Source organism: Pan paniscus, chromosome 14 (genome assembly GCF_029289425.2).
Source record: "Pan paniscus chromosome 14, NHGRI_mPanPan1-v2.0_pri, whole genome shotgun sequence".
Taxonomy (NCBI): Eukaryota; Metazoa; Chordata; class Mammalia; order Primates; family Hominidae; genus Pan; species Pan paniscus.
Window position 1 is genome coordinate 31,322,041 of NC_073263.2, and position 12,863 is coordinate 31,334,903.

The window sequence follows — 12,863 nt, forward strand, 5'->3', positions numbered from 1 at the left end:
CATCACTAAAAGCTTAATGTGCATTTGTAATTCAGACATAGCTTTGTTGCCTAAACTCCAACTCCTGCCCTTTAACAAATGACATCATTTGTTAATGAGAGCAGCAGGTTCTACCTCCTTTAGGAGAGTCTCCTGAGGGGCTTCTCTACAAGGCAGCATTTGCTTGAAGGGCTCAGGCCTCACAAGGGCATTTTCCCAAGAACCAAAGTAGACGTGCCTTCGTGTTCTCAGTCGTTTCCTCATCTTTATTTGGGGTATTAATGCCAAACATACACAGTTGCCATTAACATCAAATCAAGTAACTAGGAAATGCCCAGCACAAAGTAGATGATGTTCCTACTGAAGTTTGTTCCTTATCCTTCTGCTATGTTAAAAATATCATCTCCCACACCCGCCCAAGGGAATTCTGGGTCATGATGCCAGCCTTCAGCCAAAGTGCGTGGTTAGGAGCACTTTGCCCACATCCCTCATTCCCTTCAATAAGTCATGATGACCTATAGACATTCCTGTGTCTACACTCTCCTTAAATCAATTTCTGTGAAGTTCCAATTTTTTTTTTTTTTTTTTGAGACTGAGTCAAGCTCTGTCACCCAGGCTGGAGTGCAGTGGTGCCATCTTGGCTCGCTGCAACCTCTGCCCCCCAAGTTCAAGCAACTCTTCTGCCTCAGCCTCCTGAGTAGCTAGGACTGCAGCACGTGCCACCATGCCTGACTAATTTTTGTATTTTTAGTAGAGATAGGGTTTCACCATGTTGGCCAGGCTGGTCTCAAACTGCTGGCCTCAAGTAATTTCCCCACCTCGGCCTCAAAGTGCTGGGATTACAGGCGTGAGCTACTGCACCTGGACAGGACTCTTTTTAAAAAAAAACATGACTTCTGTAATTTTATTAGCCAACTTAAAACATGTCTCTTTATTTTCTGAAAAGTATCCTCTCAAAATTGAAAGAATATCTCTTACATCTAAATTTCTAGAATTGTTTTGGTCATCCTATCCATAGATATAATACTTTTGTAAATGTCGATTATATTTATTTTCTTTAATTTCTTATTCAACTCAGCTGTTATTCAACTATCATTGGTCTTCTCTTATGTACCCTGCACCAGAAGATTGTTTCTAACTAGTCCTGATTTATGCTCCTTGAAATGCAGATTCCTGAATTGATTGATAGTCTCATAGTGCAATGGCTAAGGGTGAGCCTATGGGGTCAGAGGGAGGATTCAAAGCCACCCTGTGTCACTTCCCAGACAAACCACTGCACACAAGATATTTAACTTCCCTAATCCCAAAACATGAAGGATAATATCGCCCATACATAGGCTGGCTGAAAGATTAACAATGATAACCACTGTGTGAAGTGTCTGGCAAACAGTAGACCCAGTAGACACGATAGATGAGTGTTCAATGTTCAATTCTAGTTCCCCTCTTTCTAATGTGTTCCTGGATTTCTCTCTAACTCATACTTAAACTCTCCTTTTGCAGGTATATTTTTATCATGTCACCTCAAGTCCTTCTTGTAAAAGATTAATAAGTAAATACATCTACCCATTTGACCTTATTAGCTCATGGTTTTACCTTTCTGTTTCCAAGGGTGGATGACTCCTTGATTTCATACAAATCTAGGACAATACATCTGGTTTTGTTTATGATTACCTTGTGGAAGTGAATTCAAAATGAACCTGGATTCTGTTCTTGATATAGCTGATGTTGGGTGTGATTATGGCTGTTTAAAATGTTATCATTGGCCAGGCGAGGTGGCTCACACCTGTAATCCCGGCACTTTGGGAGGCCAAGGTGGGCAGATCACGTGGTCAGGAGTTTGAGACCAGCCTGGCCAACATGGTGAAACCCCGTCTCTACTAAAAATACAAAAATTAGCCGGGTGTGGTGGTTCACGTCTGTAATCCTGGCTACTCGGGAGGCTGAGGCAGGAGAATCATTTGAATTTGGGAGGCAGAGGTCACAGTGAGCTGAGATCGTGCACTCCAGCCTGGCAACAGAGCAAGACTCCGTCTAAAAATAAAAAATAAAAAATAAAAAATAAAGTTGTCATTGAGAATATTATTCAAAGAAATTGTGCACTAAGAATAATACCAGATGAACTCAACTCATATAGTTCTTGTGAAAATTAAATGGGACAACACGGAGAGAGCTTGGCCATGGTAACACTTTGTTTTTGCCCCTTCTTTCATGTAGATTTTGCACTGACTCAAGGTAGCATGATCACTCCTTCATGCCAAAAAGGATATTTTCCCTGTGGGAATCTTACCAAGTGCTTACCCCGAGCTTTTCACTGTGATGGCAAGGATGACTGTGGGAACGGGGCGGACGAACAGAACTGTGGTGAGTGCTCCCCTCGGCTCCCCTTGTGTGCCTCACTTTATGAACACCCCAAAACTGTGGGTTGGTTGGATAATGATTGTGATAAACTAGGAAAGCTGATTTGGTGTTCTGTAGGGATTCCCTTTGAAACACAAATAATGACTCCCCAATGTATTTGTCATAACGACCTGAATTTTTGCATGTACAGGTTACTTAAGTCAGAAATACAGTATCATAAAATGTTATATTTTATAAAAATAAAATTATATTTGAAAATCTACTTCAATACTCATATTTTAATTATAAGCAGTTTTCTATGAATACCTCCTTATGGCTGGTAATTTGGTTCAGCTTCAAGAATATTCGTAAAGTGGCTGGGAGTGGCGGCTCATGCCTGTAACCCCAGCACTTTGGAAGGCCGAGGCAGGTGGCTCACCTGAGGTCAGGAGTTCGAGATCAGCCTGGCCAACATGGTGAAACCCCGTCTCTACTGAAAATACAAAAAAATTAAAAAATTAGCTGGCCGTGGTGACAGGTGCCTGTAATCCCAGCTACTCGGGAGGCTGAGGCAGGAGAATTGCCTGAACCCGGGAGGCAAGGTTGCAGTGAGCCCAGATGGCACCACTGCACTCCAGCCTGGGCAACAAGAGCAAAACTCCATCTCAAAAAAAAAATGCATAAAGTGTGAATGGGCCTAGCTAGAGAATTAATTGATAGAACAGACCTATACTGAGTGCCCGCTATGTGCCAGGAGCTCTCCAAATCACTGGGACACAGTGAGCTCAAGGGAGACAAGTGTCTTGATCTTGTGGAGTTCACATGGGCAATGTGAACTAAGATGATGATAAACCTGTATGTAAAAAAATCAATAATCTGAGTGATAAATAAGGAAATGAAACAGGATAATGAGATAGAAAGTAACTTGGAGGGAGGGATACTTCAAGGATGTAACCAGAGAAAATCTTTTTAAGATGATGACATTTGGATTGAGAACTAAAGAAAGAAAGAAAGAAAGAAAGAAAGAAAGATACTGTGAAATATTCTGGAGGGGCAGAATTCCAGGCAAAGGCAACATCAAGTGCAAAGGCCCAAGGCTGACTGAAACAGGATGATGTGTTTGATGGTGTGTGGCTCAAGCAGAGTGAACAGGGGTATACACATGGAATGAAGGGGTAACCAGAGACCAGATCCCAGAGCATCTTACAGGCCAATTTCACCTCTGTTTATTGAAACCTAAAAAATATTTTTCTCTGGAGGAAACTGATGCCAAGAGAGGCTGACATGTCTAGTTAATCCAAAAGAATCCTGTGTGTTTTCTCCCACAGAGAGCTACCTCTCTTCAGCACTGCCCAACCATCCATCAAAGTGGGGCAGCAAAGCCCATAGCATGCATCTCTAGATCTCCTGTCCTGCCCCTGGGTACTCAGGCGTGCCTCCCTCTGAAGAACATATCCTCTATCCACACTTCCCGTGGATCACTTCTACTCATTCTTTAGGGCCTGGTTTAAGTGTCTCCTCCTCCAGGAGGGCTTCTCTGGCCCCCCTGAAGCTGTATCACCGGTCTAGGATGGCTGCAATTTCTCTGTTATCACAGCACCCTGGGTGTATCTGTACGCTGCCCAAAGTAGAATGCCTTATCTTTTCAGTGTTGTTTGTTTGTTTGTTTGTTTTAGAGATGGAGTCTTGTTCTTGTTGCCCAGGATGGAGTTCAATGGCGTGATCTCAGCTCACTGCAACCTCTGCCTCCTGGGTTCAAGCGATTCTCCTGCCTCAGCCTCATGAGTAGCTGGGATTACAGGCGCCCTCCACCATGCCTAGCTAATTTTTTTGTATTTTTAATAGAGATGGGGTTTCAACATGTTGGCCAGGCTTGTCTGGAACTCCTGACCTTAGGTGATCCGCCCGCCTCGGCCTCCCAAAGTGCTGGGATTACAGGCATGAGCCACTGTGCCTGGCCCTTATCATTGTATTTATCTTCCTAGACAGGAACTCCTTGAGAAGAGGCCTGAGTCTTATCACCAGAGCTTAGAGCAGTAGAGTACACAGCAGGTACTCAGTCAGTGCTCAGTTTTGGGGGCAACTCTCTGGATGCCAATGGGCAAGTTACTCAAATTCTCATCCTTTCCTCTTTGCTGCATGGGAATCAGAAGCCATGAATGTTTACCCCATGAGGATTTCTGAACCCAAATTAAATAATGCAAGTGAGGGAGCATCATAGTAGCATCATTGAGAATATTAATAAGAAATAGAAATAAAGATTCCAAGGATCAAAGCAGACTGTGGGCAATTATTTTAATTTACTTAGGTATTTGTGTGAACTTCAGTATCTTACATTATAATGCATATTTTATTATTTTATAACATATAGTGAAATAACAATACTTCACAATTAGGCCTCCTTTTTTAAAAATATGATTTACCAAAAGGAAGAGGAAAATTTGGCAAATAAGTTATATTTACATATGACAAATTGACATTAATATATGACAAATTGAAGAAATGTTATTTTACTCAAAAACCTTTATTTATTTATTTATTTGAGACAGGGTCTCCCTCTGTCACCTAGGCTGGAGTGCAGTGCCATGATCATGGTTCACTGCAGCTGTGACCTCCTGGGCTCAAGCTATCCTCCCACCTCAGTCTCCCAAGTAGCTAGGACTACAGGTTCGCACCACCACACCCAGTTAATTTTTTCTGTTTTGTAAAGAGAGGGTCTGCCTATGTTTCCCAAGCTGGTCTTGAACTCCTACATGCAAGTGATCCTCCCACCTCAGCCTCCCAAAGTGCTGAGGTTACAGACGAGCGCCGCTGCACCCAGAAAAAAGCCTTTGAGAAACTTTGCTTTTGCTTTATTAAAAAAAAGTCAGATGACATAAATGTTATCAGAACTCAATATATCTATCAAGTATGTTTCTACATATACAGCAGTATGCATGTGACAAAAACAAAATTCAGATATTTTCTTCAGAGGTCCTCAAAATTAAAGTCAAACATGGAAAATGTCTGTATTAGACATAGATGATATTTTCCAAGACATTTATATTTATGTAAAATAATTATATACTTGCATTGCAAATTTTATGATACATTTGGAGTATTTTTCATGTAAAAAAGGGACACCTTGCAGATGTTTGCCTAACTTTTTCTCTCTTACTATGTATTTAAAATATCAATAATTCTATTACTTAAACATATTTTAGTTTAAAATCATTACCAAATTGTTAAATTCTGTCAGATGGTATTTAGTTTCTAGAATAAGTGACACATCTCAATCACTATTTCACAGGTGACACTAGTGGATGGGCGACCATATTTGACACAGTGCATGGAAATGCTAACAGCGTGGCCTTAACGCAGGAGTGCTGTAAGTGGTTTTGATTCAAAGACAGTATCAGCTTTGTGAAAAACATGATTTGTGATGCACAGATTTATATGGGTAATGTGACAAATTCCCTTCAGGATTTCCATTTTAGTTCAATGTATTTCACTGGCTAACAGGTCTGCTGTCTGCCTGTGATTGGAAAGATAGAAAAAGAAAACGACCATCTCCATTTATGCTATTTTCATGCATTACTCTCTGATTGCAAGAATATATAAGTATTGAATAATTGTGACAAATAGTAAAGTTCGTATTACTTTTAACTATTTTCTTCAAGAAAGATATTAGGCACTGAGAGGACAACGATGACTAAGACAGAGTTCTAACCCACAAACATCTCACATGTAGCAGGAAAGACAGCTCCTTACAAAAGCAGTGATGATATAATATTATTGCTAAAAGGGAGGAATAATGTTTGCACCAGGGAATGGGGAAGCCCATTGGAAGAAATGATGGCTGTGCTGAGGATGGGGAAAGATTCCCAGAGAGGATAACATTTGAGATGGACTTTGAAGTCCATGGATGAAGGAAAGGATACGAGGTGACAGGATGAGTAGAGGAGCAAGATCAACAAAACACTGGGGTCGGAAGATGCGCAGCAGGCTGCAGGATGCCTCTTCACAACCATTCTGAGTGCATGAGGTGGAGGGGCAGGAGCCGAGCCTAGAAGGCTGGTGCTAGCCCATGAAGGGTTGTGGTGTACACCTTGAAGTGTGGCCTCTATCCCATAGATAGAATTTTTGGGGCATGTGTGTATATGTAGAGACATAGATATATAATTAGGAAGATGAATGTACAATTACATACATTAATATGTATATGTAAATGTATGTATATAACATATATATCAAATACTACACTGATAGTATTTTATGTATTCTATAATACCAGTTTATAATTACCACTTATATATTTTATTATACACAAGAATATTCTGTATGAAAATTAGAAAGCAAAAAAGGATAAGATTAAAAATAAATATAACCAAAAGTTCTACTATTCTACCTGACCCACAATGAGTTGTCTTGCCCACATCCCATTTTAAAGGTTACTGCTGTATAGAGTGGGAAATCATCATAGTTTTGGGCCTTATGTTTGTTTGATTTGTTCTTATATTTGTTTCATTTTTTAATGAGGAGGAAGAGCATGTGATCAGAAATGTATGTGAGGAAGATTATTTCATTAGAATTGAAGAGAATGGATTAGAGCAGCGAGTCTCAGCCATGGCAACAGTGCCTGCAAAGAACATTTGACAGTGTCTGGAGACTTTTTTTTTTTTTTGAGACAGCATCTCACTCTGTTGCCCAGGATGGAGTGCAGTGATACAATCACAGCTCACTGCAGCCTCGAACCTCCCAGGCTCAACTGATCCTTCCAACTCAGCCTCCTGAGTAGCTGGGACTACAGACATGCACCACCATGCCTGGCTAATTTTCATATTCTTTGTAGAGATGGGGTCTTACCATGTTGCCCAGGCTGGTCTCAAACTGCTGGGCTCAAGCAATCCACCCGTCTCAGCCCCCCAAAGTGTTGGGATTACAGGCGTGAGCCACCCATGCCCAGCCTAGAGACACTTTTGGTCATCCTGATGGAGGAGGGTGGGTTGCTGCTGGCATCTAGTGGGTAGAGGCCAGGGCTACTGCCGAACATCCTACAATGCAAAGGACAGCCTCCCGTGACAAAGAACGATTGATCCAAAATGTCAATCATGTTCAGATAGAGGAGAAAGAATGATGATGAAAGAGTTACTGGTTATTATGTTTATTCCAATCCCCAGAAAATGCCATTGAGAGGATTGAGGTAGAGAGAGATGCAAAAGGCATTTCAGAAAAAGAATCCACAGAATCATGGGGGCATGATTGGCTTGCAGGTGATGGAGGGTGAACAGTTAATGCTCACATTTCTGGTTTTGACAACACACCCAGCTTGACCATATGAAATTATTCTATTGGTAAATAAGTTTCCAACCACAGGTTTTCAATTTAATCATATAACCACTATTTCAATGGTGGTTATGTCAATAAACATTGACGTAAGCATATGAAAGTTATCTTTAGGAAGTTGAGCTAATTAACATATATGTATAGACAACATAAAATATTTTCCAAAATGTATACACTAAAAGCATCTTTTACATTAAGTACTCAGTAGAAGTTTGTTGGCTTTACTAATAAAATTCAGTAAAATTTATTCTTAAAATAACATTTGGATAAAAGTGATCTAAAAGAAGCAGGGCAACTGAAAAGAACTTCTAATTACATTAAAATAAAGAACAAAATAAATTCAAAAATAACTCTCACATTCTTAGCTCTATCAGTACAAATATTCATAGGCTCAGAGGAGAAATCAGACTCCAAAAATACTTGCTCTTTCTCTCAAAGCCTCGCTCTCTCTCCTCTGTCCTCGTCTGTCTCTCTCTCTTTCACACACACACACACACACACAGTGACTGCCCTATGGACCAGCTTGGCCTGGCTTCTCCTTAGATTTCTCAATCCTTTACATGTCATTATCCTAGTAACTACGTAAGTCCCTTCAGAGTACATCCTGAGTCCTTCTTTCTTCTGAATGCTTCAGATAGATAGATCTTTGGTTATTTCAGCTTTGCAGCTTTTTACCTTCAACTTTCAACCTCATAGTAATGAAAAACAAAGAACCAAAATGAAGGAATATCTGGCTGGATGGATTTTAGTAAGGTGCCAGGGTGGTTATGGTAGAACCTGCATCTCAATCTTCTCATGGCTCTAAGGGAAGTTTGAAGGAAGAAAAAAAATGAATCTGATTTTAAACAATAAGGATTTGTTGAGCAACTATTTTATGCTATTCAAATGAATTGACTCAGTCAATTCATTAAGAATTACTCAAACATACAAATGTTTTTCATTGAAGTGAACTTAATCTTGCTTCACTAGATGAGTTTATGCTAGTTAACATTTTGTGCGTTTCTTCCAATCACTTGGTAAATGCCTCTGAAATGACTATTAGAAGCTAGAACTGAGATTAACACATTAGTCTACATTTAAGTAGGAGAGAATTCTTATTTAATTTTATTAGGGGCTGAATGAGTTCATTTAACAGATGTAAATTTTATACATTTGATGAAAAGAAAACAATATCAGTTATTAAAGGCAAAGTCACAATTAATGTATTTGTTTACTAGTGAAATCTTACTCTTTTTGTTCCATTAGTTCTAAAACAGTATCCACAATACTGTGACTGCAAAGAAACTGAATTGGAATGTGTAAATGGTGACTTAAAGTCTGTGCCGATGATTTCTAACAATGTGACATTACTGTGAGTAAAACTTAATTATTGGTGATATCTGTCCCTATAGTCACATGAAAACCAAGAAAAAAACCCAATAGTGTTGCTTGTGTATTAGCAAAATAATAGAAACTCTGTTTAAAACTACCAGTCATCAGAGAATTCTCCATGCTTCCTATTCAGGGGGAAAAAATGGTTTACACACTGTATGTTAGATTAGCCTGTGATCAGTTAGCTCACAAATGTCTGTGGGCCTGGAGTTCTTATTTTCAATTGCTTTCTGATTTATGTATGATTACTACTGTCCTTGTGCTGAAATGCTTTTTTTTGGTTTTAAAAGGAAGCACACTCACTTATTCTATGTTTTTTTTAACGTTGGTAATCTATCCAAGACTGCAAAGATATAAAAGATCCATGAAGCTAGTAGCTATGTTATATCATGCAAAATTTTCTGTACTTTGCATAAAGTTCTTGAAAGCCTCAGGAATTTGCAGTCATGTCATCATTTGGGCATGCATGGGTGGGTTGGGATCTTTGGTTGGTTTTTGGTTTGGTTTGGTTTGTTAATGCACCCACAGAGTAAAAACAAAGAAGTTAAATCAACATGGACTTCCCAGTCTGCTATACTAACTGGCTACATTTGTCAAATACTCACAAGCTACTTTATTTTGCTTTATAAACTTTTCATTCTCCCATGAAAAATTTTTAGTTATTGTCATGTTCAAATATGGATTAGTATAATGAACGTCATCAAATATTCTTTTCCCAAGCATGTGGCTTCTAGGGAAGAGTGGGTTGGCCATAACAATCCATAATGAAGTTTGCTTTACATGTTATTTTAGGTCTCTTAAGAAAAACAAAATCCACAGTCTTCCAGATAAAGTTTTCATCAAATACACAAAACTTAAAAAGATGTAAGTAGCCATTAATAGCATATTTATTTTTTTAAAAAAATCCTTGTGGTGGTGTAAGATGTTTTTGATCTAAAAATAAAATAAAATATTGTTTGTTATCTTTATCATTACATTTATGTTTCTAAATGTAATTAAGATTAGAAAATAAAACATTTGAAAGTATATTATCTTTCCATTTCATAATTTAAAGGAGCTGAACCCATTTTATTTAAACTTTTTCGGAGAATTAACTTGGAGTCGAGGTAAAACATTTCAATAGGAAAATACACAGTTCCATTATTTTCCTCAAGATATTGGGAAAATGACATTGCAGATTCAGAGGCACTTTTTCACTTGAAAAAAAAGAGTGACAGCATAAACAAGAACTATCAGATCATTTCAGATACATAATGATAGGGTACAGATATCCCCCAGGGTGTTAGGAGTGAAAACACAGGAGTTATGCAATCAGTGATATTAACATATCTGAGGAAAGAAAATGCCAATAAATAGGATATGATCAGCAGAGAAGGTATTCTGTGACAAAGAAGGGCCAATATGCTTCCAGAATCATCCAAGAAAGAAAACCGGGAACTGGGAAATATAATCCCTAGAGATGATCTCTCTTGGAGGGTCAGGATGCACCATCAATCCCCACCACAATTTTCATGAACAATCCCTTTGCTTTGATTCTGTACTCACCAAGCAACCTTAGGATGATGAATTTAATTTCCCACTTCTTCATTTTAAAGTATTTGAAAAGTTGCATGGCATAGAGAATAAGAGCATTCCTACAAGTGGGATGGGATGCTTTCTATTCACATTAATAAATGGAGAATATTCAGGGTCGTGTATCAGTCATTTGTAAGCTGGATCAGTATCTGTCAATCCCTCTGGGCCACTTGCTCTGTGGCACTGGAGGGGCTACACCTGCTGAGATGATCATTAGACTAGATAACAAAATTAGCAAGAGAATGCTGTACACTCTGCAAGCCCCCTTGGCGGTACCATCATCTTATTGTTTTATCCTTCAATATCCAGCATACAGGAGAAAAGTTTCTAGAAATGTGAAATTTATGAAAATCCAGGAATAAAAATTATCTGAATCTTTGCTGATACTGGGCACACACATTTGGTTTGAAATACCATCAAGGATTTTGTGTTCCTGGATTTAGGTATAAATTTCCTCATACAAGAAAAGAAGTAGCTAATGGAAGTCCATGAGGTAGAACCTTGTGTGAACATCAGTACTCAATCATACCTGGGCTTGATTGTGGCCTCTGTAAACCCCGGCTGCTCTCAGACCTGTTGCTTCATCCTAAAGTATGTGGGTATGTGGTCATGTCATTGCCACACTGGAGTAGCTATGCATTGGCTCTGCATGTCCAGATTCCTCTAGAGAGGAAATTCTAACCGCATTCTTCCTAGTCTTCCAAGAAATCCCTAAAATCACAACATGTTCATTAGATGAATCAATATTGTCTTTGTACTGCCTGAATAATACATGTGGGAGGAAAAATAAAATAGCACTAGCAGAAAGGAAGGGAAGAGATTTTTGTTTCAGAATTCTTGTTTCACAGCAATTGAAATTCTATTTTCTAGAGTCATAGAAGTTTTAAGAATTTCTAATTAAATCTTCTCATTATACACGAAGTGACTAAAGTCTGCAATGGTTAAATGACTCACCTAAGATCTACAACTAGTAAGTGGAAGACCCAGAATTAGAGCCAATGTCTTCTGATGTCCAAGGTAGTGCTTACTTTACCATAACAGGAAACCTTAAGAGGGAAAGAAATAGTTCTAGCAATCAACTGAATTTCTACCAGCACAGACTGTCCCACCCCATGTAGAATTCCCTTGTATATGTTTTGCCCCCTAATTTGGGGCAAGCTGACTTCTGGGGAGGGGGCGGAGTCACTAGAGGCTCAAGCAGGAGGGTTAAAATTAGACTTCTCAGGCCACGTCCTTCCTTGGTCTATTAACTCATAACTGTGTTCTATGCCAATATCTCCCTCTGTGGTCCCAGGCCCTGCTAGCCCACTGAAGAGAAGAATATAGAAGCAATTTAATAATTCAGGTCCACAATTTTCCTAGTGAAAAAAGATAGAGACTAACCTTTATTGCCAAGATTAGCTAGCAATTTCTCCAAGTAAATGTCTAATTCTACTTTGTCGGAGAAAACAGGCACCACATCGTAACCTGAATATCACCTGACAGGGCTTCTCCCCATGCAAGCTGTTATTTGATGATTTGCAGGCAATTTAATTTTCCCAGAGACTAATAGAAAAGAGGTTATGAGACTCTCATCAATAAACATTCACCAGGTGTCTACTATATGTAAGATAAAGCACAGGGGGATAAAACACAATTGCTTACAGTCATCTACCACTTTTTAAAGTTTACAAAGAATTCCAATATTTGGAATTTTCACTTTGGCTTTGATCCCCGAAGTCTGTGAGGTGGGGCAGACACCGTTACAGCAGTTTCAGGAATGAGGAAACCTACCTGGGGAGAGAGGTTGTTTGCCCAAAGTCAGTCAGCTGACAAGTAGTAGAGACTGGCCTCAAACCCAAACCTTCTGACCATGCTCCTTTGGAAGCCCACCCACATAGTCCAGGCTCAGAATATGTTATTATCAATGAAACCACCCAGTAAGTAAACTTTGATTTGAAAATAACTCAAGTTCTTTATACTCAAATATCCTAGAGCAGCTCATAAGCTCAACAATGCTTCCTTAAATCTCCTTTCCTCGCCATCCCCTTTACCCATATTCCTCAACTCCTCCTGCTCTTTTCCAAACTCCCAGAAAAATAGCCCCCTGCACCAGTCCTACTTCTTGTCCCTCCTGTCCATCTACTCTTACCTTTTTCTTCCCAATCCTCATTCAATGACCCAAATAACAAATGTGGCAAATACCAAACCATCCCCAGGAAGGGATGTCAGGGGGAGGAAGAAACCAGATGGGCCTCAGCCAGAACTCTTGGTATCTGGTAGCAGGAGAGCAGTAG

General features: G+C 39.3%; 1 protein-coding gene across 1 annotated transcript in view; it reads left to right on the forward strand.

Moving 5' to 3' along the window:
• Positions 1 to 12,863, forward strand: part of RXFP2 (relaxin family peptide receptor 2) — a 63,822-nt gene that overhangs the window by 16,866 nt on the left and 34,093 nt on the right. The window contains exons 2-5 of the mRNA XM_003826863.7: positions 2,194 to 2,340; positions 5,606 to 5,683; positions 8,887 to 8,992; positions 9,805 to 9,876. Coding sequence (XP_003826911.3) covers positions 2,194 to 2,340; positions 5,606 to 5,683; positions 8,887 to 8,992; positions 9,805 to 9,876 — 403 coding nt within the window. The remainder of the gene's footprint in view (positions 1 to 2,193; positions 2,341 to 5,605; positions 5,684 to 8,886; positions 8,993 to 9,804; positions 9,877 to 12,863) is intronic.